The 27514-nt window shown below is 36.2% G+C and overlaps 3 protein-coding genes across 4 annotated transcripts; 2 read left to right on the top strand and 1 right to left on the bottom strand.

Moving 5' to 3' along the window:
• Positions 1-7390: 7390 nt before the first annotated feature.
• On the top strand, positions 7391-8808 carry LOC135640648 (uncharacterized). The gene is made up of 3 exons (XM_065155326.1): positions 7391-7489; positions 7771-7805; positions 8038-8808. Exons 1-3 carry the CDS (start codon positions 7414-7416, stop codon positions 8359-8361), a joined length of 435 nt encoding a protein of 144 aa, XP_065011398.1. The 5' UTR covers positions 7391-7413; the 3' UTR covers positions 8362-8808.
• Positions 8809-10415: 1607 nt separating this feature from the next.
• On the top strand, positions 10416-13325 carry LOC135640475 (CBL-interacting protein kinase 18-like). The gene is made up of 2 exons (XM_065154940.1): positions 10416-10609; positions 11539-13325. The coding sequence occupies exon 2, from the start codon at positions 11870-11872 to the stop codon at positions 13163-13165; it is 1296 nt and encodes a 431-aa protein (XP_065011012.1). The 5' UTR covers positions 10416-10609; positions 11539-11869; the 3' UTR covers positions 13166-13325.
• Positions 13326-14550: 1225 nt separating this feature from the next.
• LOC103989045 (uncharacterized) lies at positions 14551-24840 on the bottom strand. Of its 2 annotated transcripts, XM_009407781.3 has the most exons (4): positions 22990-24840; positions 22719-22869; positions 21779-22583; positions 14551-14941 (listed from the first exon to the last, which is right to left on the bottom strand). In XM_009407781.3, the coding sequence occupies exons 1-4, from the start codon at positions 24376-24378 to the stop codon at positions 14782-14784; spliced, it is 2505 nt and encodes an 834-aa protein (XP_009406056.2). In that variant the 5' UTR covers positions 24379-24840; the 3' UTR covers positions 14551-14781. The 2 variants fall into 2 exon arrangements, with proteins under 2 accessions (XP_009406056.2, XP_009406055.2); XM_009407780.3 differs by having other exon boundaries at positions 21779-22869.
• Positions 24841-27514: the final 2674 nt, after the last annotated feature.

The following is a 27514-nucleotide window of genomic DNA, read 5'->3' as shown; positions in this document are numbered from 1 at the left end:
AATAAGGTTGGGGTTTAAGATTATAAATAAAAGACTAAAAGGAATCTGAAATGTATTCTCGATCTTCATATAGTTTGATCAAAAAAATTATTCCAAGAGATAAGAATACTTGAAGATACCGTTGGAAAGAATAGAAGATAAGAAGAATTATTGAAGAAGCATTATTGAAGAAGCTTTATTGAAGAAGTTTGAATGTATTCATATGTCTCGGTTAAGAGGATTTCCCTTAACAGATTAGAGGATTTTCCTCGACAGAGTAGAGAGATTTCCTTATATAATTGAAAAAATCTTATCTGCTATCATATACTCATAGTAGCATCAAAACAAAGAAAGTTTCTTAAAATAAAAAATTTTCAAGGAAGTGAGAATAAGATGATGTCTAAAAGCCAACAAACATTGTGTCGATTCTTCCTTCCAACCATGATGTCTAAAAGCCATAAATTGTAGTACAAATCTTTTTCAAACCAGATTTATTCATCTACTTTCTATCTAATTTGGTTGAAATTGGATTAAAGAGTATCTGAAGTTGATTTAAATGGATTTGGTTAGACTCTGATACCTTAGAAATCCAAGTTAAGGAATATGGTACTCGATTCTTTCCTATGCAAAAGTTTGTTCTAAAGAAAATTAAAGCTTGTCTATTTTTCTTACTCTATCCTAAGTTCTCAATCTTTTTCTTTCTCTTTCAAGCACCAACATTTACCCCCTTTGTGTTAATTATGATTGTAAGTAAGGATTATATGTGCAAATAATTATATAGATTTGATAGGGTACTAGATCTATTTATTAAATAGTTTTTTTACCTATCAAACATATATTTACCAAAGATTAAAGATTCAGAATCTTATCCAGAAAAAATATTTATACCCACAACATTAATTTGTTATTGGTGATGTATAAAACTACTCACCATTGTAAGTAGATGAGTCAAAACCTTATCCAATAATTTTTTTTATGTTTAAATATTTCTTTAATGCTAGTCTATGATTCAAAAATTTTATACCATAATTTTTTGATAATTTACTAAATAATACTTTTACTATTTATTTTTTAATATGATGGCACCCCAATTTTTCATTTTTACTATATATTACCTCTTGTTTCATAAATGCTAATTTTTTTCTTGTTTTTAATTTTTTTTAAAACCGATTTAAGTCATGAAATAGTTTAGACCAATAAACAAACATATTTAAACCAATAAACCGGTTCACATCAACCCTCCTCTTCCCACTCCACCTCCACCGTCTCCTCCTCCTCCTCCCACTTCGTCTCCCGCTCCACCTTCGCCTCCTCTATCTCATTCTACTTTACTTGTACCTCCATTGGCTTCTATTTCTCCCCCTCTCTCTTGGCTTTCTTCTCCTTCCTCCCCTCCGTCTCTCACTCCATCTTTACCTCCTTCTCCCACTTGACCTCCACCACCCTCCTCCCCTCTCCCATTGGCTTCCTCTTTCTCCCACTCTTGTTGTCTCCTTCCCTTCTTCATTTCTCCTCCTCCCTCTCCCCTTGTCTTCGTCCTCTCCTCCTCCATTACCTCCTCGTCGTCTCCCTTCTCCTCTACATCTTTTATCTTCTACCACTTCATTGCTTCCTCTCTATTCACCTCCTACTCCTTATAATTTAACTTGGAAAAGTTTTGTTATACTCAAATTATACTAAGGTTATAATCGAGTTATATTTATTTATAAAATATATTAATTTTTGTATAAACTTATTCAAGATTTATCATTAAAAATAGCATATTTTTTTATTAGAATCATATTCTAATAAAATTCTTAAAGTTTTAATAATTAATTATACTAACATCATCTAAAATTAAAAATTATTAGTTTTAAAATAGGCTTGGTGAACAAATTTAACTTAGCTCAATTTCGATTATAACTAGATCAACTAAGGAAATAGAAAATATAGAATATTATGATTAATTTTATGATGAATTTAGGATACTTTTATAAAGATTAATATATTTTTAATATATTTTGTGAAAGAATGTAATGACTTTTCCAGCTAATTAGGATAATTTCATGTAAAAATTAATATATTTTTTAGAATCACTAGAGTTTTATATAAAAATTATTTTTAAAAAAATTAAAATAATTAGTATATTTTGTGTTATACTCAAGTTACACTCTCATTTACAGAGAGAGCAATGGTTAGAGAGTAGAGAAGGCAATGAGAAAAGTGATAAGAGGAGGAGGCAACAAAGGAGAGGTGGAGGTAAGGGAGGAGGGGAAGGAGGCAACAGAGAAGAAGAGGAGGTGATGAATATGGAGTTGAAGGAGGATGCTAAGGGGAGAGAGAGAAGAAAAAAATTAAATGAGAAGGGGAGGAGGAGGAAGAGAAGGAGAAGGTAAAGCTAGATATAGAGTGAGAGGATAAGGAAGTCAAGAGAGAGAGAGAGAGAAGAGAAGGAAACCGATGGGAAAAGAGATGAGACTATAAAGTGGGAGGATAAGATAGTAAGATGGAAGTGAAGTAGGGGAGGAGGACGAGATAATAACAGTGGAGAGGGAGAGGAGGTGAGTGACAACTTGAGGTAAATCAAGAGATAATTTAGAGTCCAATTGAACTAAATCAAGTATGTAGAGCTTAATTGAACTAGTTTGGTTCAAATCTTTAAAAAATTGAGTTTGAAAAATCAAATCAAACCTAGTCAAAGGATAATAATATTTCATTAAGGATATTTTGATAAAAAAAAAAAGTATCCATCGGTCAAAATTAAATATGAGAGCATCATCCTGTAAAACTCTATTACTATAGTTTTTTTTAATTAATTATCCATATTTTTTTTGAAGATATAAATTTTGACTATTATCCTCCACTTCACTCATTTATCCTTTGAAAAATTATATATATATATATATATATATATATATATATATATATATATATATATATAATCATCATTTATAGCATATTCCATTTTACCAAGAACTATTGCTTGCATAATGAGCAACCAAATGATGAATCATTGATTTTTATTTTTTGAGGCCATATAAACCAGTGGAGACCACCAATCCATTACCAGCTGTTCCCAGCTCACCAAACAAAGCTAGAGGACAGGGACACAGAAACCTGGCTCTGTGGAAGAACTGCCTCTCCAGCATCCAGCAGACTAATAAATCTAGCAGTCATGAATTGAAAGCTGGTGCATCCTGAGCAGATCTGCAGAGAGTGATTCCAAGAACAACAAGAAACACCAGCTATAATACAAGCTAGCAATGAGTTCATGGCATTTGTTGGAAAACTAATCAGATACTGGAGTGAGAAATCAACTATATGATTGTGTAGGTTTAATTTCAGAAGTTCAATGGTTGTAGGAAGTTTGAGGACTCCTAAACATTGTGACAGGAAAGTGTCGATCTGGATTTAGTCTTTAAGAAAGACAGCCAGTAAAGTGGGAGAACCCCTTTTCACTGACAATTTCTCTGTAGGGATGAAATGCTTTTGCTTTGTGACTGTAGCTATCAGAGATCAGGAAATATATACTAAGGAAAGGAAGTGAATTATATGAAATGATTCCTATCATATATGTCATGTATGTGAACTCCTTATCATTTTTTTGTTGTATCAAAACTCATTTTGGAGACATACATTGCACCTATGATTTGAATGTGTGACTTTTGGTTCACATATCTAACTATGATCTTCAAGTGATGAACTGTATAATCAAATAGAGTTATAATTACTGAACAATTAAAGATATATATCTACATGTATCTGCACAATATGCAATGAGACTAAAATAGTATGACCAATTCAAAAAATTCATTACAGTTTCATTCCTAGAACTATGTCTTATTTCCAAGATCTTTCATTTCAAAGATTTGTTAGAAGAAAATATTGATTTGAATATTTTTGTCATTGACCAAAACATTGATTAAGCAGTCACCAATGAAATGGTAAAGAACAATGAATATACCATCTTTGTTTTATAGTATGGGTATTCAACAGATTTATTGATTTGGAAAAACAAAGGAAAGGATCATATATTTAAATTTATCATTTCATTCTTTAGGTGCTTCGTTAAGACCATATTTGACTTGCTAGCTTACACACTTTATGCTCTTATCTAGGAAAGACAAAACCCTTAAGTTATTTCATATAGTCTTTTCATTCATTTAATGATATTTATTTATTTATTTATAGATGAAAGCAATATATAAATTAAGATAGTTATACTTTGTAGAAATCCTTAATGACTACCCGATTTGAGTTATATTAATCTACTATTTCATCTTGTTTTGAAGATTAATGTGCACTCCAAGTGTTATTTCCAAAAGTAAATTAAAGAGAATTCATATCTCACTTAGTGTGCATCTATGAAGGAGCATAAAAAGAGGTCATAAAAACTTAGAATGAAATTATTGTATTCTCTAGGAGATGTTATAATGTCATCAGCAAAGTGTAGAACTGCAAAATCAATGAGTATAAGAAGAAGAATGATAGTTAGAAGATGGGTAAAGAAATATTGTAGATTTTTCTATCGAATGTTTTTCTGAAAAATACAGCATCAAGCTAAGAATTAAAGGACTGATTAATATCCAATAAGATTTTTGTATTTAAAATCTACTGTACAATTAAAATGAGGTGAATAAAAAGCAATGACTTCATGGATTAATCTCATACTTTTATTGCAAAACTAGGCAACCTTGTTAATAGTATAATCAACTCCTTTGTCAGACAACACAATCTTGATCTCTTTTTCTTGTTTTCTTTTGGAGTTAGTCATATAAACCTTGTGATTTTTTAGTACATTACAATTAATCTTTATAAGATAGGTGTAAAAATCACAAAACTAATTGGAATGACAATAGAATTTTGGTTTCTCTTATAACTAAACTAAGCTTAATTGTAGGATACAAGTTGTTATAGGAAATTTTCAGCCAAACTACAACAATGAAGCTCACATGTCAAATGTTGAGTATATACTTCAAGCTTGGACAATAGGCTCATTGGAAATGGATCCATCTTGAGAGAGAAGAGATCTCTCTCAATGATTTTTGCAGTTGGAAGCTCAATGCCACCCTCTTAGTGCAAAAGAAAGTATTCTCAAGTGTAACAAACAAAAAAAAATTTCTCTCTCTCTCTCTCTCTCTCTCTCTCTCTCTCTCAGAGCAAATAATAATAATTTTGTGTTTTTTTATCATTGTTTAAGACTCAATCAAATAATAAATAACATATGAATTTTAGTTTCCAATTCATCATCAACAAAATGTTGATTCACTGTATTCATTCATCATAATTGAATTACATCTTTTTATGCAAAGAATAGGATGAATGACCCATCACATCATAAACATGTGGAAATCGAAAAGAATAAATCAAAAAAAGGAAAGAAAAAAAAAAGAAAAAGAAAAGACTTCTTCTTAGAATAACACTTTTATTTTATCTTATCTATCCTTAGAAAAAAAATTAAAAAAAATCAAATAATGAATCGCCATCACATTCTAAGCATATGGAAATCGGAAAGAATGAATCAAATAAGAGGGGAAATTTGAAGTCCTGTAATTAATCTCACCTTAAAATATAAATAAGAAAAAGAAAAACACTTCCACTTTGATGAAGTTTATTTGGTTTAAAAGAATTAAATTTTCTACGAGGCATAGAGGTAGAAAGAATATCTTATTTTGCTTGTAGTCAAACCGTCAAACATAGCGAAGCATATATGGAGTACTATCATCAAAATTCGTGACACAAGCGAAGACTGAGCCATGAATGAAGCCTTAAGGTGGAGATGGAGAAGACCGGTCAATCTTTCCCCACTCTCCGAGGAGCCAATGTGTCACCTCATCGGAGTCCTTCAGTCACACCACCTCAAGCATTCTTGAACTCAGTTCTTGGTGACCTCACCCGGCTCTCATCTTATGACCCTTCTTCAAAGGAGCAATCAGCTAATTTCTTGAATTATTTATTTGGATATTGGGTCAGAATTTTTTGGGGGGACTCTTAAATCAGATTTGGGTACTCTTTTGAGAAAATGAATGAGCAGATTTGCATATATACTTGTCCTTGAAAAATTACTATTTAGTAAAATAATAAGAGATTAGATAATAATAATAATATGATCCTCTTATGATCAATTCAAGTAGAAAAATATACATTTAAGTGGTATCCAAGTTTAATTTTAGTAAGTAGAATCAGATTAAAATTTGGATGAAATTAAAAATATATCTATTATCATTCACAACTATTCTTATTCCCAATATAGTTTTAAGTTGATTCTATGATTATAGTTTATAGCCCTAACATACTATCATTTTGAATCGATCTATTAATTTTTTAATTATATTTAATAAGAAATTTTTTTAAAAAAATAGACTTAGAAACTAAATAGAGTGTCGGAGTAATTATAAGAATTGAATTCATTCGTATTCCTGAAAATACAATCACATATATAATCATACTCAATTTGATAAAATTATTTAATATATATTTTATGATTTCATACTCATAATATTTTTTTCTCTCGCATCGATTAAGGGATACGATAACTAAGACACTACTAATCATCTTTGCGATTCTTATCAAACAATTATATTGATTAAATCTGATAATCAGATCCTTTAAAAATAGGTCATATCTATTTAATTTCTCTTTTTGTTTTCAATTTCACTCATCTTTATTTTGTCGAAAAATATTAGTAGCCGTGAACAAGAAATTAGTCTCACAATACTAAAAATTTTAATTATTATTATTATAGTAGGGAGAAAGAATGCTTAGCAGAACAGAGAGCAGATTCTTGGAGGGATAAATCCGTACAAGGAGAGAGAAAACAAGGGAATAAAACAAGGGGGAGGACGGTGAAGGGAGACAACCGTGCTCTGCATGCCCTGAGTCACTCTGCCACACTTCACAAGCAAATGTCTCTCTTCCCTTCCCACCTCCCTTTTCTTCTTCTTTTAACCTTCCCATCCCTTCTCCTCACTCGGAATCCTTTGATGAAGTTAATAATCCTGAGGTGCTTTCGTTCCGCGGTGAGTTTTAGATTTTTGGTCAACGCAACCTTAGTGACATGAACACCACTGAGGCCGATGAAATCTGCATTCCCGAAGCATGCGTTGGCTGCTTCTTGCTAATCCGATCGCACAAAATCTCATCAAGCCGCTCATAACTTCTCTTCGCTGATTAGAGCGGCCAAGAGATAAAAGACAAAGCGACGAACAGTGCTCCCTGTGTTTCTGTGCGCCTGTGTCAGAGCGAGATCGATCGATCAACACTAAATTGCTCTGCTAGTCTTGTCTCAGAGGCAGTCACAGAGATCTGATGTTTCTGGGGAGAGGAGGGGAAGGTTGCTGCTGCGCCTCCAGGTCTCGTCTTGCTCCGTTCTTCTTCCCCCCCATTTGCTCCTCCTATTACTTCCTTCTTTAAGAGGGGCTGTTGATGGATTCGAGGGGAGAAAGGGGCTCGAACATGGCTCTTCTTCTGTACTGTGCTCTTATCTGCCTCTTCTCCGTTTCTGCTCTCCTCCTCACGAGTGCTCACCCAGGTGAGAAAGATTCCACATTTATGGCATCACGAGATCTTTCTATTATTGCTTGTTTGGCTTCAGTTTAGCCATTAGATTCTAGCACATATTAGGATGTTTTGTCAGCTCACCTCTCTGTTCGTTCTTTTGTTCTGATGTAGAGGTGATGGTTGCATTCTACTTTGGTCATCTGTCGGTCGGTCATATGAATGCTCGGCACAATGGCTGTTTTTGAGCTAAATTAGCTGTCGATATTAGCAAGTATTTTGTCATCAATTAATCTTTTTGCTTTTCTGCCGCAGATGTTGGAAGCCTAACAACTGTTTCCCAAGCTCAGGTAATCTTCCTACTTGTCGGTTTCTGTGATCTATATGACTGCGTAGAATAGATAGTTAGCATCCAGTGGAAGCAGTGGAGGTGAAGCAGGTGGCGCACGTTAGCACGACGTTGCGAGCGCCGTAAGGGTGCATGGAGCGCGCCTCGGCTAGCGTGCGCCACTTGCTCGGAGCCCGGGCGCTGCTCCCGGCACATCTTAGCCCTCGTGTGCCGCTGATGCCAGCTTAAGGCAGGTGGGCGCAGGAGGCGTCGGCGGGGAGGCGTCGGGAGCTGAGCGGCGGTGGCGGTGGAAGAGGCGGATGGCCGGGATCGTATCCTCCGCTGTGCGCGGCCAAGTGCGGCGACTGCACGCCGTGCAACCCGGTCCACGTGGCGGTGCCTCCGGGCAGGGCGGTGGTCGCGGAGTACTACCCGGAGGCCTGGCGGTGCAAGTGCGGCAACAAGCTCTACATGCCCTGACCATCCGCCCGAGTCCCTGCCAGCTTCCCTCGTTTGCACACCAACCGTTCGACGAGTGGTTTATGAGAAGGATTACTACCTTGCAACGTAGCACATGAAGCTACTCATTCATGCACCTGCTTCATGAACAAGACGAAGACCGCTGGAGCGACTCCGACTCCACCGTATTCTTTCGCTCATGGCTTGCAACATTTCAGGTCAAAGATGCGATGTTGTGTCACCATGGACCAACCATGCGAAAGAACATGTCAAAACAGAGAAGCTTGTATCTTCTTTGCCGGACATCGATGACAGCATAATTGTGATATCATGATATTGTTATCGACCAGAAATTGAGCTAAATATCCTCCTCCTGAGGTTTGGATCTTACTCATTTGTTCCTGATGTATTACCAACTGAGACAAGCGAGCACAGTATGTCTTCTCATGTTCATGATGTTTCTTGTGGCCACTCTGGTTCCTTCCATGGCCAGGGCTCATGCAGTGTACATTAAACTTGAGTTGAAGAGAAGGGCTCATGCAAAGCCTCTGGTATTCATATCAACATTTACTTTGGTCTGCCTTAATTAGATGTGGATGGATTCAGTTACCTATACATCATGAAGTGTAACCTACATGGTACAAACAGGAGCTACAGATCTGGCAACAGCAAAGAGCTCAAAGCACCTCATCGTCATCATCAACAAGAGGAAGCTGGGACCTGATCTTTGTTTCTCAGTCACTCACTCCAAAACCATGACCAAATTGGTTGAGAACTCTATATTTTCAAGCAAAATGGCAATGGAAGTTTTTAGACATATGAATGATCCTCTTGCAAGTGTATGATTTCACAGACTTACAGCCTTCACATTCTTCTTTAACTTGTCCTATGGCCAATTTATGATGGTCAGTAACTGAGAGCCAAAGTTTGGTAGATGGAAGAAAAATAGTGGACTGTAGTTTGTCAGCAAAGTAGAAAAATATTCTCATTTAATGGAAGTATGGTTGACAGAATATAGATCATTTAGTCAGTATAAATTCTTTCACATATATATAAAATCTTCAAAGTGAATTCTGCAAGTATGTTCCTCACATTTCAAGTATTACCTATTAAGGAAATTAGCTAAGGAGCCAAAGTAAAAAGAAATAAATAAAAAATATTTTGCTCTTTATGTATCATCATAGTAAATAATTTTGATTTTCTTAAAACATTAACTATATTAATATATTGGAAAAAAAATTCGCACAGCAAACTCAAATATTATCCATAGCAATGAATTCGTAGGGGTGACGCCATTTCTGATGGCCACTGCTTTGGTTGGTTAAACGTCTGCATCTTATCATATGAACATGAATTATGAATTTATAAAAAATAATTCTAGCAAAATTACAAAAGTAGTAAAAAATTGTTGCGTCTAATAATAAGACATTATGGTGATGAAAGTGCAACATATTTGTACCAAATTTGAGGTCCTACAACACTACGTATGATTTTCATACATCGACCATTGTTTACGCTTACTACGCATTTTGTATGATTAAAAATATTTAAATTATTTACAAGACGCAAATATGGTATGACAAAATTAACACCAATTATTGAGTATTTATATATATTTTTAGTCCCAATTAACTAATGTCAATTATAATTAGAAGTGGTTGACCATACGCGAGAGAAAATAATATTTGTATTGCGACATCCAACTTGATTATTATAGTGTTACACAAATAATATGTCTTAAATTTAAATTTATGTTATTTAATATAATAATAATATCTTCTAATTAGAAAAAAAAAAGAAAAAAAGGTTGGCACGAGCAATCGTATGGCAAACGAAACAACAAGCGACGTGTGTTGCGATCGATTACACGAACACTGGTCGGCCAGAGGCGTGTCTCTGCAGTGGAACAAGAAACGTGTGATACCATAAGAGGAAGTCAACCTTTTCCTTAGAGAGACAACGACAGTAGAAGGCGACATGTGCTGAGGTCATATCCAAGTCCGATTCATTGAATCTACAAAATCGATCGCACATGGATTGCCTCTAATCCGAACCGATGCTCGATTTTGGTTCGATTCGGGTCCACATGTTCCGGAACCTTCGTATCGATTGTATGTCATATGAGAATTAGAAGGGGCAGTTTTGGTACTTCAAGTAGAACATGCAGGTAATGATGAAGCGCCTGCCGCTTCGCCTCTGCGTTTCTTGCATTGCTTGGTATTTGAACGCCCGGTCGGGACGTATACGGAATCGCGAGTGGCGGCTGTGGGACGCAGAGCCGCCGACGTTTCTTTCTTCTCCCGGTCCGATTCCACTTCCGAGGTCGAGGCGAGGTTGGTGTGGTGTTCTGCCACTAAGGCTGGGAAGGTAACAACACCTTTGTCTTGTGTTAGGGCTGCGTAGATGTCTCTGTTCTCGTGTTGGTTGCGGTTGTTCGATGAATCGGAAAAGGCGAGTTTTTTAGTGGGATTTGTGGGGAAACGTCTCGCCTTTTTGGTCTCCTCCTTTCTATTTTTTGCTGGATCCCCGTAAAATATCTTGATTTCTAGTGCTGTGACCGTGATTTCGTGTTCGAACTCGGTGATGTTAGCGGTTCTTCGACGATTTCCTGTGGATTGTGGTGAAAGTTTCGCAAGTATCGTTGCATTTGGATGGCAGTTTTTTTATATGTCGCGAAAGAAATTATTTGTTTTCTGCTAGGTAAGGTCTCCCCTTTCGTTGTTAGTTTAGATATGTTGGAAAGTTTCTGCTGTCATCTTGAGTTCCGGAACTGCTAATCTTTGAAGAGACATCAAACGAGTCATGTGATAGGTTGTGGTAATTGGAGTTTGATGGAAATGGTTATCCATCATTGTCAGTGGCCATTGAATTCAATGCAGAAAATATGAGAAAATTATCTTTTCTCCATTGTATTATGGATATCAAGTATTGATATCTATTGAAAGACCAAGATTTTGCTGTTCCTTCCTCTGTAAGGCTTATCAGATGTTTTAATTTAGCTCAAAGCACTATTCCTGCATCTATATGCCATGTACAGATGTACGTGATCTTCAATATTGAAAGTATTCCTAAATATAACAAAAAAAGTGGTATAGGATCACAATGGAAGCTTCTTTGGCTACAAGTCATCATATGGTTAGATTGATCATGTGTTTTCTAATTGCTATTGCTGTCTTTTATGACCCTGTGTCATTTGTGACTATGAAAGTAGTTTTCACTATACCTGCAAAATCTTTTAGCTTGTATGTGAAGCTGACTAAGTTGCGAGAATTAACGTGGATTCTCCCTTCTTTCAGCATTGTCCAAGAAGAAAGATGCGTGTAACAGGATCGCTTCAACTGTGCTTACAGAATTGTTGCTCCAGTTGCATGATCCTTTCTCATTGTAAATAAGACCTGGAAGCATGGCAGAATCCAGTATATCCATCGTCGGGGCCGATTTAACAGTGTTATAGGGTCAGTTAATAGTCAGTAACATCCTTGGAGTAGTCGGGGCCGATTTAACATTGTTGTAGGGTCAGTTAATAGTCAGTAACATCCTTGGAGTAGTCGGTGACACACTGTCTGGTCTTCGAGGCGTTGTAAATATTGTGTAGTATCGGTCTGGTTTGAAGTATCATAAGCATACATGGAAAACAGAGGGCCTATCCTGATGCAAAGATTTGAAGTAGGGAGATTACTAGGACAAGGAAATTTCGCAAAGGTATATTATGCTAGGAATCTTAGAACTGGCCAGAGCGTTGCCATTAAGATGATTGACAAGGAGAAAGTATTTAGAGTTGGTGGTGCAGAACAGATCAAGCGGGAGATATCAGTAATGAGGCTGGTGAGGCATCCAAATATTGTGCGCCTCTTTGAGGTCATGGCAAGCAAGAGCAAGATTTATTTTGTCATGGAGTATGTAAAAGGTGGTGAGCTATTTGACAAGGTTGCCAAAGGCAGGCTACAAGAGGATGTCGCACGAGGATACTTTCAGCAGCTGGTCATCGCTGTCGATTACTGTCACAGTCGAGGCGTTTACCACCGTGATTTGAAGCTCGAAAACCTACTATTGGATGATAATGAGAACCTGAAGGTATCAGATTTTGGTTTGAGTGCTCTTGCTGATTCCAAGAGGCAAGATGGACTACTGCACACTATTTGTGGGACTCCAGCATATGTTGCTCCTGAGGTAATCAGTAGAACGGGATACGACGGTGCCAAAGCTGATATCTGGTCCTGTGGGGTGATTCTTTTTGTGCTTTTGGCAGGTTATCTTCCCTTTCGCGATTCAAATCTCATGGAGATGTACAGGAAAATTGGGGGAAGTGAGTTCAGATTCCCTAGTTGGTTCTCATCTGATGTCCGGAAGCTGATATCAAAAATTTTAGATCCTAATCCAAGTACCAGAATTTCAATGTCAACAATTACCGAAAGCAAATGGTTCAGAAAAGAGACTGATGACAAGAAATTAAATAGCAAAGTTTTCATGGATGTGTCCAGAGCTTTCAACTCCGTCGGTAGCAAAACTGATGAAGGAATGCAAGAGTCGGATGAAGTCACAAAATTGAATGCTTTCGATATCATCACTCTTCTATCAGGATTCAATCTTTCGGGTCTGTTTCGGGAGTGGAACCAAGATAAGGAAGCACTATTCACTTCCAACATGCCACCATCAACCATCATCTCAAAGTTTGAGGACTTAGCCAAGCATCTGAAGTTAAAGATTAAGAAGAAGGACACGGGGGTTATAAAAATAGAGAGACTGGATGAAGGCAAGAAAGGTGTTCTAGCCATGGATGCCGAGATCTTTGAGATCACCCCTTTGTTTCGTTTGGTGGAAATAAAGAAGTCCAATGGTGACACTGTAGAGTATCAGAAGTTGATAAAAGAGGGCATGAGGCCAGCTCTGAAGGATATCGTGTGGACATGGCAAGGTGATTAACTGTACTTTCAGAAGTGTCATTATTACAAGAAGCTCCTTGATCAAGTAATTTTCATGCAATTTTACATTTTTCTTCGGTAATTCTTGGCTGTCAGCTTCATGACACATTTCCAATTGTATCGACACTCTCTAAATGTTGTGTATATATGTATGTTGTTTATAGATGTTGTTGGCAGAGAGATGTTCTTGGGCCTCTTCAGGTGAGATTTCACTATGGAAGCAAAAGTTGCAACTATGAGTTCCAACTTCGCCACTAGTGCTTGCTTATTAGTGTAGCTTCATCTCTCTGCTTTAAATAGCATAAGCTTGTTTGTTATGGTCATGAATTTTAGACAAAGAAGCTCCTCCTCAGCTAGTGTTTCCGATGGCAAACAGAGAGAGAACACACAATCCTCTCTGTCGAGTTTGGACTCTCAGTTAGCCAATTAAAACAAGTAATGATATGTTGCCTGGATGGATGTAAGAAGGCATTGTCTTGTTTACCTCTCTGTTTGCCCTTTTTATATGGTGATGCTGAAACTGGGAGGACAACTCCTAAAATTTCCAATGGATATAAGAAGCCATTTCCTTCTATATGCTGCTGCTTTACAGTAGGAGTCTCGTGTTGATTTGTTTGTTCATCACCATCGTGTTTGCGTTTGTGATCTTGTGGATAATTTTGAAAACTCGGGCAGACTTAGTAGTTGCTGCAAGATCTGGATCCATTTAACACTCATGTAAAGTTTCAAGTCTCCGTCCCAGACCTGTATTGATCTCTGACCAGTTTCTAGTCTCCGTCCCGAAATATATATAAGGGCATGAAATTATTGCTGTTCCTCTAAATGCATGTTTAAGTATTTCTGTGACTCAAACTCTGGTCTCTTGTATCATAAAGAAACAATCTTGATCTCTCACCAACCTTACCGTTCTATTAAGCCTTACCTTTTACTGATCTACATGGACCAACAGAGAAACAAGAGTGCTCCGTATCAGTCCCACAGGTTTTCTACACCTAAGAACAAAGATCGAACTAATATAGAGATTCTCATCAAAGGCCCCAAGCATGAGATCCCGATTCAATAAGACGAATACTTTGCGGCACAAATCATTAAGCCAAGATTGACACCCGACTATCGATGTCAGATTAAGAACCTTCAACTAATATGAATTGGGACTGCACAAACCATTAGTTCGATCAATGCATTACCTCCTCAAATTGTATCCCGCTGATCCCACCATAATTTCCCGAGTACCAAACGAATCATACCTGTGAAACGTTGCAAACTGTTGAAACAAGTTCCAGAGCGTTTTGCAATTATATCTCCAACCTTCGGCCATGTGCTGTTATATAGTGGATTACCTATTTAAAACCTCTATCAGAAATAAACGCAAGAGACGGGTTAGACTCGACTGCAAAGGACATAAATATTATTTCCAAATGACAATACACCAAGAGGGAATGGAAAAAAAGAAATGATGAGCTTCTTCATTATCAACCTGCCAACTCATAAACTCATTCTAACAAGACTAATGGGCATCTTGAAGGGATTCATGAATGCATGCATGCATCTCTAATCATGCTAGTGAGATGACCATTTCATTAGCTTTAAGATAAAATGAACAAGTTCTTCAGTGTTTTATACCGACTCCTTTTGACTGAACGACCAGACTGATGCTGTCTCTGGACTAGCTGAGAACAAGCCTCCAATATTTGAGTTTGCAAAGGAAGAGTTTCCATCTTGCTGAGGACCAGTAGCTGCCCACTCCACCCTGCCAACATTCGGAAGACTGCCATCTCTGGAATGAGAAAATATAGGCAAGGTTACAATCCTTTAATCAATCCAAATTGAGATACAACGAATCAGAATATCCTCACGAAAAAGAATAATTCCAAAATATGATGCCTAGTGTACATAAATTTGTATGATATCATGCTTAATTTTGTACTCTCAATTATGCCACTTTAACACAAAATAGGCCAATCTCACTTAGTCCATTGAAAAGAAGAAGAAAAAGAACACAGTCTTGCAAAATCTGCAAAACCAAATGAATGGGTATAAACTGACACATTATAAAAGGAAGATTGAGCCCAAATAGTGTTGCTAAATGAGGAGGTCTTATGGATAACAGAAGCAAGTATCTCTAGATCAACTGTCCTATGGTTGATCAAAGGAAAGTACCTCTTCCTAGACATATATCTATTTTTTAAGTTCTACCATATTTGAATTCCAGAAATCAGTGGCCAGGGATGAATTATATAATCCAACCTGACTTGCTAAAAATATGAAGAAGAGAAGGTACTCACTCAATTATGATGACAATACTTAACAGTCAAATATACTGAGACTAAAGATATAGAAAGAATATATGTCCAAAGAAGGATGTCAAAATGTACCGAAATACCCATGTTACCTGAACTGGATGCAAAAGATTGTTTTTATCCAAGGATAAATACTCAAATGTGGTAATTCATTTCTAGAAGATCCAAAAATTGATCCAGAACCTAATTTTTTGCAACATATGGTTGGTACTACAATTATATACCTTTTTGTTTGTAGTCTAAGCTTGTACAGCAAAGGAAAAATAAATAAATTTCTCTAGTCATTAAAAAAAATTAAGAATAGGGAAATGCAAGCTTGAGACTCACAGATAATAATTAAAAGTACTGAGCAAGGAACAGTGACAAATACAAGTATTCAAGGTTCACAAAGTTAAAGTTTAAATTATTTTTTCCTTTTTTTCAGAAATGAAATTATTACCAGCATGTATATATCAGTTTTTTTAGCCAAGTTAAATAAGGCATATTACCAAAGATATCAATTGTGACATCCCAACTTAGTCCCATATCAAATTTTGGTGAATTGAGTTGGTTTATAGTGCTAGATAGGTCTACTACTATGATGTTGAAATTAAGCATTATTTGATCAATGGTTTAGAAAATTACAAATTATAGTTCACACAGTTATATCATATCACAATAAACCCATGTGAAGGTTAAATTGTTCTTTTTCTAGAAATAAAACAACAATAACAATAACAAAAACAAAACCATAAGTCCCAACTACTTGGAGTCGGCTACATGAATCCTTTGCCATGATTGAGATCTGTAAAAGGTTAAATGTTTAGTTAAGAGTTTTTAGATCCTTATTTATAGTTTCTATTAAGGTTCTTTTAAATCTTCCTTTACCATTTGTTGTATCACTAACAATAGTCATTTTATAACTTTTAACTATCAAAGTCTTTTCTAAAAATGAAACTACTACCACAAAATGTGACATATGTTAATTGTGGCATCCTAATATAACCCCACATTGGAAGTCAAAGAATTGAGAAAGTTTAAACGAGTAGATGAGACCACAATTATTATCATGAGTTTGTGCATTTTGGATCTATGATTCAGGGTTATAAAACTAATAGATCAGTTATCTCACTGGATTGGTTCGTAACAAGTTAAATCAGAATGGTCCTAAGATTGAATCCAGTAAGGGTCATAAGTAGGAAAGAATCATGAATAGGATGCATATCATGATACGAAGCTACTGCTCACGTGAGCTTCATGTTCTGCCATCAAATGTATGGCAAGGCAAAAAATTAAAAAAAAATAAAACACAAAGACATGCATCTTTAGCTTTCTCTCCACAATAAGCCTAAAAAAAAGACAATTAGGTTCTTCCCAGGGAGAATTTGATGCAAACCTCATCCTCATATGCCATGAATGATTCCAAGGTTGCAACAGAGCAAATGAAATGCTACTTCAAAGCTTACCCTCTAAACAAGGGAGAAAAAGAAAATAAATCTAATAATTATATAATATTGTGATGCTTAATGCCAAAAGACAAGACATCAGTCATCAGGACCAACTGCTAATAATAAACCCTCTTCTTGTGCAAATTCACATGTGATTACTGCTTGGAGTATATGACTATGATATGAACTGTTAGCAACTCAAAACAAAATCCAATTCATCAGTACCACAAAAGATGATGAAACAAAATCAGAACAAGATCTTTTCAATAATTAAACATTACCAAGCCTAAGTAAACACAAAATGTTTGGACCAAATCTATATTAAATATCTCCAAACATGATAAGACCAAGCAAATGAGATCGATCAGATCAAGAAATCAACTGATCAAACTCAACAGCATTGACATGAGTGATAAAAGGCTGATCCAATATAATTAAAAATCATGTCCTCGTTAATATACTAACTAATAAATTTTCACACAACTAAGAGGTCAATATGTCATGACAACATCAAAATGCTAAATCAGTAATTTCACATGTTCAGAAATGACCAGACTTTTTCTCGAGTCATATGCAGGAATACCAATTCATCAAATCATAGCTCCTCCAGAATTTCAAGACTACATGAAAAACTATATTACGCACCACAATTCTTCGAACATAAATCACACAATTCTCAACTAAGCCTCAGAAACAAATTTCATCAAGTCAGCTTTAAAAGGCATGATTGTTCTCATCAATCAATTAGTCATCTACAAATGTCAATGATGAGTTCTCAAGGGAGTCCGATCTTTAGGAATTTTATAGATTTATAAAAATAGATATTTCATTGCTCAATATAGTCCTCATCTAGGGACATCTGCACACATGCTAGCAAATGAACACATTTTGGTATGTTTTGTCACCATTCATGATAGGTGTCTTTGTAAGAGAAATTAGAAAAAATGCAAAAAGCTAAACAACTGAAGAAAAAAAGAAAAGGATTATATACAATATATTGGTCCAGCTTCAGCTGCCTCTAATGCCAGACCTTCCATTCACCATCAAGAAATGCACATCAATAAGGCAACACTACAATTATAACATGTCCACAGGTTCACTGTCAGTCAACCCAAAAAACCAGAGAAAATCCTAGATCCACTCTACGGTCCACAATCTGCCTGCACAACTTCTCACAGAGCCTTACAGACCAGTTTGTAGACCAGTTGCACTAAATACTGATTTCAGTTATACCATTATTGTGAACTTAAAGTTCCAATTTAATAAAGGCTAGTAGGTAAAATTGGTTTCAAAACCAATATTGACTAGGGACAATATAATCAGGATCAACAGAACAATCAGATGTAATCAACAGAATCGGATCAACAAAAAAGTATAAATTAGAATTTTAATCCTAAAAAATCATTAAAATCATATAAATAGCAAAATACTAGAAAACATAAAAAAAATATAAGGAACATATTTCATAAGATATCTGTCTTTTCAAATAAAAATAAAATTAACATATAAAAGATTTAAAAAATATAATAACAACAAGAAATAGAGAATAATTCATTTAAAACTATTATATAATTATTAAATTTTAAATATAACCATATTATACAAAGATATTATTAAAGTAACAGTTACAATCACATAAAAGCTCTGCTATGGCCTAAATGCTTCTGCAATCATCATTCAGGTGGAAAGTAGATTAAAGCATAAACATACCAAGGAATTGGGATTATCTTCAACATCCTCTCTGTATGAAAGCATCCCTATTTCATTGAGAAGTCAAGGACTTTCCTCAATTCCACCCTTTTAGATCCCTAAAACCTTTCCTCATTTTAATGATAATGAATGGTGAATTGCAGCAAAATGGTCAATGAGAAAAGCATCGTTGCAACAAAAAACAAATAATGACTGTTTCATTTATTTCACAGAGCCATAGATATTTTTTACTTTTCTCTAATTCAGCCTACCTCTTCTTCTCCAATCTCTCTTCTTATTTGAGAAGGTAAAAATCAGACTGAATCAACCAAAATCAGCCGACACCACCTGATTATATTTATTTAGTTGTTTCCAACTTTCCTACTGATTTCTTACTATAAGACCAAGATATTGATCAAAATCAGATCGATCTTGGAAGATATTAACAAAAATTGGATGTCATATAGGAACTGATCGATACCATGAATCATGTTTCGGAGCAAAAATACTTCCAATAGTTTTTTTGATGCACTTCATGATTTTTGTCAACATTATTTGACATAAAGGATAATTTTATCTTAATACAGTTAGGGTATTCAGTTTCTCAAACAAAATATCTTTCTTCTCTAGCTATATTATGACAAGGACAAGAATAAAGCTTAAAGATCAGCATGACATCAAGGTCGGAGTAAATACCATATCTTAGCATGACATCAAGAAAACGCCAAGTAACTTTTTTGTCTTATGTCACTTTATGAAATACCATATCTTAACACTGCTTGAACTGATGTAAAAGTCAATTTTTGTAATTTTAATCTTTTAAATATTTTGATTGTTTGGAAGTTGCCACATGGCACAAAATCTTGTGTATTTCTACATCACCTACCAATATTATACAAGATAAGGAAAAAATTAAGCTAAAAAATGAATGATGATTAGGAAATTAAATTTGATTGCATCTGCTAAAGAAACAAACTAATCCTAAGCAACAATCTTACATATAAGGAAGATCATATCTCAAAAGAAAAAAATGGAAGTAAAGCTTCTCTATAAATGGTAGATTCCCGATCAACTGACCTTGAATCAAGCAATATGATTCCTAGGACGTGGTATTGTATTTTTTCAGTTTTCCTTTTTGACATATTTGGAGGCCAATACATAAGAAAAAAATATTAAACTAAAGACGACATGATGTATGAGTCATGAAGGCCATCTTTTGTCCTCCAATAGTGTAATTTGGTTGTCCTTGTTACTGTCCATAGCAAGGGTGTCTGATGTAATGTTTGAACTTTTCAATTTGTTCATACCTCAGGTAGCATGTAAAAGATTGACATTGACAGTAGACTTAGCAGCCCCATTTTGATTGAATTTTGTGGCCATTTCTAGCTTATAACCATAGCTTGCATGTTGTCATCACATCAAGGCAAAACTGTCTGAAAATGAAGCCTCCAACTCGCAACTTGCTGGGATTTTCTAAAGCAGAGATATGGCACGAAACACAAACCCCTAGAATCCCCAAGTGGCACAAGGTTGGATGGGACACCAAAGTAGTGTCCCAGGTTGGTTTATTGCTTAGTCTGGCAGCAGTGTCGGATAGGTACTTACGCATCTTTTATGCGTGGCAAGGGATCCTTTATTGCATGACCATTCAAAGATTGCAAAATCCATCTCTATACTTTGTATTGTCTATAAAATGTTTACTTTATGTTTGTTTATGGTATCTTGAGTTTACACTTCAGTAGAGGGATGACATCAATGCATTCACTTGTTCACTTCGTCCTTTTCTCTTTTACCAGTCCTTTAAAGGATTTCATACCCAAGATTATCACACAACTTCGGCAATGAGTCTGTGACAATGTGTAATGCTCCCATTTAGCTCCATCAATGGCAATGTACTAAAATATCAAAAGGCAATGGTTCTGAACAGTAGCTGCAAAAATATTTATTTTGACAAATATATATAGTATCATGTCAGTTATGGCTGATTTTGCCCATAATAGACATAATTTCGAAATTTTGGGATGGACAAACACTTTTACTTTATGGCTGTAAATTTATTGAGTCCTAATATTAGAAAGCATATGCAATGTACCAAGTAAAAATGAAATTTTAATCAAGCACCTACCACACTAACTTAAGCAAAAGAAAATGGACTTTTGAAGCAGTTTTCCTAATTCAATTGCTTATTTCTTTTGTTAACCTTGATTTTTATGATAGAGCATGACTTCATATTCTAATTTCTAAATATCAAACTAGATGAACTTAAAAAAAACAGAATTCTGAATGGCCAAGCAGCTCATCTCAACATACACGGAAACAAAAAAAAAGGCACTCCGCGCTGTTGAAAACGGCTGTAAGTACCTCCCTAATTAACACACACTTCCATACTTAATATGGTCGGGACATACAAGTCAACAAAGAGATAAATAATGTCCAGAGTAAGAAGTTGCATGAACATGTCCTGGAAATGGTAACATATCTTATTTACTAAATGAAGTCACCAAATGTGGAAGAAAGTTTAACCACCATCTATCAAAATAAGGAATCTGCATGAAGATTCCAATTATAGCAAAGAACTAAAAACGTCATCCTCAATTTTAAGATTTAAGAATTACAGAAAACATTTCTCAACCCTCCAAACATCACAAAAATACAAGGACCTTTTATGATTTGCATGATTCAAAGAATTTATCAAAAAATGTACATAAACCAGAAGAGTAAAGGTTATCTTTCTTCTTTTATCAGCATCACTAATCCTTGTTAAATATCTTCCAAGGAACAAATTTTCAATCTCGCTAAGATGACATGATGCCTAATTTGCAATTAGCTTACATAAGACCGTTTAAGTTCACAATGCGAACGAACAAATAACTAAGGCAAGGAAACTTAGTATTAGATAGATGCAATGCAATATGTTATATTCATTAAACCTTTTAATTATAATACAAGAAAAGAGTCGGAAGGCAATACATTGTAGTGTCAGATAGGAAACCAGCAGGCAAGACAACAAACACACCTAGGTCCAAATACAAGTAAACAAACAAATCCAACTACGACAACATGTAATTTGTCCACAGCAAGAACTATTCTTTGGTCTTCAATTTCGATGACACAGATAAGCACAGGTGTCAAACAAAACAGTTCTACAATAAATGGAATTCAACAATAGAATAATTGTAATGCATGTTAGATACTTACCTGAACCAAGAATTTGCAGGGGCTGGCTCAAAAGGACAGTCAGCAGATGACCTTTTTGGACTATTGTGTCTTGGGTCAATGTGTTGCATATTATCCACAAGACCAACAGGAAGCAAATTGCTTTTTGCATCAACAGGCAATGACTGGAAGGGTGATTTCTGCAAGCAATGATCACTGCCATTGATACCAACACCATGGAAATTATATGTCCCACCATTCTGCTGATTACCATCATATACATGCTGAGGAGCCTGTATACCCAGAAGAGTAGGACTCTCCTTTGCGATAAATGATGTCATAGGGTTGTGAGGAAAAGGATATATGGCGTCTTCTTGTTTCAGATTCTTCTGCCCTATGGGCAAAAACCAGCTGGAAGGCCCACCTAATCCCAAACCATCATGAGCAAGTGGAGTTCCCCACATTTGCCAAGTACCCTGTGACTCATCCACAATAGTAGGATGTGAATCCTGTGACTTTGAATTACATGGAAGTTGGCCCAATGCAGTCTGTTTTTCATCTGAAACACGCAATCTCGAGATAGGAGACTCAATTGGAGAAGGCTTGGATATGTTTCGAGGAGCAGATATATTCTTTATGACTTGAGGCTCTTGCACCTTGTCACCAGAAAGAATCCCAATGACTTGAGGCTTTTCCACCTTATCACTAGAAAGAAACCCAGCCCCCAAATCCAATGGGAAATTATCAAGCGATTCAGAAACTGGCCCAAGTAAGGATATTGGATCTGGAACATAGCATGGATCTTCAAAGAGTTCTGTTTCATCTGCTATTGAACTTGCACCTGCATCTTTGGAAGAAGGAACTAATGATTCAGCTACCAAAGAAGAGACTGAACTGCTACTAAAGGCACCATCGACTGATGTACAGGCAGCGGAAGGCAATGGTTGCCCAGAAGAATAACTAGGCAGCAATCTTTTATTACCTAAACATTCACTTTGAGCTTCTACTTGGACATTCTCATTTTGATATGTAGTAGTCGTGTCAGGGCAAGGAGATACAGTAGCTGAACGAGTAAACAGTTGATGCCATGATTTTTTGGAAGTACCTTGTAGTAATTGTGCATATGAACCTACCTAGAAAATGTAAAGAGATCAACAGCCAGCATTAATTAATAAGTTAAAAAATTCAAAAGCATACATGGAAATGAATATACACAACAATCAAAGAAAGAGACTTAGTGTATCACAACTCACAGGCTCATGAGTGTTGGCCCCCTGAACTCTACCATCTCCATTTGGAGTAGCCTTGACCATTTTATCCCCGATCACTTGAGAATCTCTTTTTTTATCAGAAACATGATCCATGAATCCGGCAGATGGCTTACTAGCTTTGTTAACGGTAGCTGGGATATGAGTATTTCTCCCGAAAAAAGTGGCACCACTTAAACTTCTAGAAGAAGATAGAAAACTACCTGTCATTCGAGCAAAGTATCTAGGCTTACTTGTTACTTTATTCCCATGCAAAGCCCCTGATGTATGTGGCTTGTGCATATCTGTTGTTTTCAATGAATCCCGTCTTTCAGTCTCATTCCTCTTTTCAAACTCACGCTTTCTCTCACTTTCCCTGTTTATCCTCTTATCTAGGTCCTCGACATCAGAATTACTTTTGCTGGATCCTTTATCCTTGTCCTTCTTTCTTTCAGGCCTTCCTCTCTCTGCTACCTTCCTATTATCCCTTTCCCTATGAGCAACAGAACTCTCAGAATGCTCTTTCTCAGTTTTCAGCATCTCATCACGTATTCTCCTCCTTTCTTCTACCAGCCTTGCAACCTCCTCCCTTTGCTTTCTTTCTTCCTCTTCCAGCATCTCTTTTTCCAACTTTGCTTGACGCTTCTCCTCGGCTTTCCTTCTAGCTTTCTCCCATCTGCTCTCCTGCAGGTTTCCTCCATTTTCCCCTCTCTTAGATGATGACCCACTCTGGTCTGCATCAGAGCCATCTTCCCTCGAACCAAATCCAAAAACTTTTCTGAACAACCAAGTAAAGAAACAAAATAGCAGCTTGCAAGGAAAAAGCACCACACCAGAACACGACTTCTCCGTGGAGCACTGATCATCACTTGGCCAATAGTGGGGAAGAGGGTTGGCCCAATTCCTACTCCCCTCAGCTGACCAGTCCTGACTACACATCCATCCATTCTTGCCAACAAGATCATTAACTCCTGAACTACCAACCGACCGTGGAAGGTCCAAGACAGGCCTCTTAGAAACATGGCCGCAGTACGAGCACATAAAGCGTCCTCCACCGGGGTTCTGGTCTCGGTACGGAGTATGACAGTTCCGGCAGCGGCGGGTTGCAGTCTTCTTAAGTTTCTGCATCTCAATCGCAAGGGCACGGCGGCGCTCCCGCAGGCGAGCCGACCGGCGGGTCCGCCAAAGCGACAACTGAGGCATCAAGATCTCGTACCAGAAGAGGGTCACGAGAAGGACCATGACGCAGGCGAGCCGGGGCGAGGTGATCTCGAATCGGAGACCCGGTGGGAGGAACGGCGACACGGCCCAGAACAGAATCAGCGGGATCAACAGCCAAGGCAGCATGGTGGCGATCCACCGCGACCACCTCTGAACCACACAAATTATACACATTTATCCCAGAACCGGTGACCAACGACGGCAAAATCCAACAACCTACAAACCCTAAAAAATCAAATCTTCTTTTCCGGCGCTTCTTCCTCAACCGACGTTCCGATCAGCGGCCTCTTCGATCAAAATTTCCTCAAAAAACACAAGAAAAGCGAACTTGAAGAGATCTCCCAATTCCTAGCCACGAAGCAACCCAATGGCACAAATCTAACCCTAGAATCCCAATGTTTCGAATCTCGGAGCCGTAACCCGCTCGAAACCTTGATCAAGGAGGGAGGCGACTTCCTTGGGCGGTGAATCAGCGAATCAACAGCGCAGGATCGGACGAATCGAAAGGAAACGGGGGGAATCAGTGACTTACACATTCGAAATCCTTCATGGCGAAAACCCTAATTTGGGAACCTCCCCGTGCCCATGGCTTCGAGACGTAGTCGGAAGGAGAACATATGAAAGAGTCGATAGAATATTATTTTCTACAGTACACACACCCATATACCATATCTTCCTCCACTTTTCTTTTCTTCTTTTTTTCCCCTATTTTTTTACCAAATATTTTTTATTTAACAGTTATGTGATCCGTATTTTTGTACCATCCACATTTAATTTACAGATATACACAAATTTGAGCACCTTTATGTTCCGTTGTGGGTATCATTAATAAGATTTTAATATTTAGATGATGGGATAATAATTAAATTATCCCATCATGCAAATAGGTTGGGACATCTTTTGTTCAACATAATTAAATTAATGTGGCATGCTAATATTACATAATTTTACATGAGATAATTCTTCGTTATTAAGTATTTTTTTATTATTAATACTATTGAATCTCGAATTTTGATGATAAAAATAATTGATGAATTGATACTAGGTTACATAATTTTACACGAGATAACTCAAGCTAAGTAGACATAAAAGAATAACAAGTTTTTAAGTATTTCCTTATGGTTAATACTAGCATCTTCTCATTGCTTTCCTTTAAAGATACGATCATTTATATAATTTCTCGATTTAATCCTACATCAACAACAATGGAAGTACTCTCTCCTTTTATTATTAACCAAATACATTTGGGGGAGGATCTTAACATTCATTCCCTTTTTCAGAACATATCTTAGAAAATTATCATGTCCCTGATTCATTGCATGAATTATTTGTTAATAGAAGATGAAATTCCTTACATCTGTTATCTAAGGATTTGACTACGATAAGTTCCCCTGAAAAATTTATGAAATCATTAGTTATCTTTTTCCTCTTATATTATATCATGATCTCAAGGCCATCTTTAAGTCGACTATAAGAGAGGGAGTTCAGAGGCTTTGGATAAAGAAAAGATTGTACAGATTTCATTGAACGATATGTTTTTTTTCATAATTTTACTAAAATAAATATCGACTTGTTTATTATTATCATCAATGTATATGTTTATTTTCTTGAATTTATTGATGAATGTTTTTTAGGCTTTTCTTCTTCTTTTTTCCTCATAGAGTTTAAATATACTCGAAACATTTTGTAATTTATCTATCTTTTTTAAAAAAATATATAATATTTATGTTTGAATATACTGACATTTACTTAAGTCTAAATGCGACCGATAATTCAAACTCAATAAATTAACGAGTCAATATTTTTAAGTTTGTTAGAAAGATGAAAAATATTAGTTGTTATGTATGCTTGCATTGCAACAATAAAAAGAAAATTCAGTTTCTAAAAAATCACTAAAAGCTTTTTTTATGGTATGGTAGTTGTTTAACATGGCATGATCCATATGATATTTTTACGATGGAAGCTATAGTTATGAGAGGCACATCAAAGGATGAGCTCAAGTGGTCCAAACTCTCCATTGGGCGACACGATAGGTCCTGTGATGGTTACATCCTATCGATCAATGACATCATAGACAACATGTGAAGTAGTGTACAAGTGTGACATTTGTGGTCACTAATTTGTCACATCTCATCATCTCCATTCATAGCATAAGAAGATAGCTCTGTTGTAACGAGGGATTAGTATATTTATTAGCAACTGCTCCAATATTCTTATAACCAAGTCTAGGCTCAATTGTGTTCATATACATTCATAATTCTTCTATCATGGGATTAATTAAGACTAAAAATGAACCAGCCTAAACTTAGATATATAACTTTGACCAATATAGCATCTTAATTAGCTAATATTTAGTAGCAATATCAGTAGGCATGACTAAGTTTTACTCATAATACATGGTTAATTATATATTATCTTTCGTAATTAGTTACTCTTAGTATCTCAATCTTTATATTTTTAAAAATTATATTGAGATTCATATATTTACGAAAGTCAAATATTTCACTCGATTACTCCAATAAAACTCTTCTCTCTTTTAATTTTTAATTATATAAAATTATCTTTTTAATCCTGTATAAGGATTTTAATGTTTCAATTTCGTAAATATAAGGATCTCAATATAACGTTTCAAAATATATGGATCGAGATGTTAAAGATAACTAATTTATAGAGATAATACGTAATTAACCCATATCAAGAGATACCTTAGCAATTAATGAATCTTAATTGCTAGTGGAATTGTCTATTCCATGTTTTATGCTAAAAAGAATAATTAGCTTATGATCAAAAATAAAATTTCTTAAAGCTTAATGATGTATCTTGGTTTTTTAACACCATCATCAACATCATATAAGTATTATTTTTAGCAATCATCATGCTGATGTTGTCCTTTATCCATCTGTTGGTATCATTAATAACTAATTTAAGGTATTTGTTTTGAGTCTTTTGAATGTTTGAATAATTTAAGGTATGTTACGGTAAGTAATTTTTTTAGCCGTGGCCTCGGGGCCGACGCGGCTTGTTCGGGTCTGGATGACGGGGATCTTTCTGGGGGCGCTCCTCGGGGTCTCTCGGCAGCCGAGCTCGGTGGTTCGGGTCGGGAGGTCGGGTCGGTAGGTCGGGTCGGGAAGAAGCTCTGCCACAGCGCCAGGAAGAGGCGACACCGTCTCGCACCTGCACACAGGTCGGGCCGGGGTGCTCGACCCGACCCCTCCGACGATCAAGTTAGAGAAAGATGTGGAGGGGGTTTAGGAGGAGGAGAAACCTCCGTCTGTTGAGTGTGTGATCCCGCCCTTTTTGCCAAGGGCTC

The sequence above is a fragment of the Musa acuminata genome, chromosome BXJ3-6, assembly GCF_036884655.1.
Source record: "Musa acuminata AAA Group cultivar baxijiao chromosome BXJ3-6, Cavendish_Baxijiao_AAA, whole genome shotgun sequence".
Lineage (NCBI taxonomy): Eukaryota > Viridiplantae > Streptophyta > Magnoliopsida > Zingiberales > Musaceae > Musa > Musa acuminata.
Note: the sequence above shows the minus strand (reverse complement) of the source record. Positions and strands in the feature narration are given on the sequence as shown.

Bases quoted from the DNA above. Each gene is read 5' to 3' on its own strand.
- LOC135640648 (XM_065155326.1), top strand. From the start codon at position 7,414: ATGGCTCTTCTTCTGTACTGTGCTCTTATCTGCCTCTTCTCCGTTTCT. The intron at 7,490-7,770 runs GTGAGAAAGATT...TTTCTGCCGCAG, and splicing joins CCTCACGAGTGCTCACCCAG to ATGTTGGAAGCCTAACAACT. The intron at 7,806-8,037 runs GTAATCTTCCTA...AGCTTAAGGCAG, and splicing joins CAACTGTTTCCCAAGCTCAG to GTGGGCGCAGGAGGCGTCGG.
- LOC135640475 (XM_065154940.1), top strand. From the start codon at position 11,870: ATGGAAAACAGAGGGCCTATCCTGATGCAAAGATTTGAAGTAGGGAGA.
- LOC103989045 (XM_009407780.3), bottom strand. From the start codon at position 24,378: ATGTGTATAATTTGTGTGGTTCAGAGGTGGTCGCGGTGGATCGCCACC. The intron at 22,870-22,989 runs GTGAGTTGTGAT...TACATTTTCTAG, and splicing joins GGGCCAACACTCATGAGCCT to GTAGGTTCATATGCACAATT. The intron at 14,942-21,778 runs GTAAGTATCTAA...TTCTCATTCCAG, and splicing joins CCTGCAAATTCTTGGTTCAG to AGATGGCAGTCTTCCGAATG.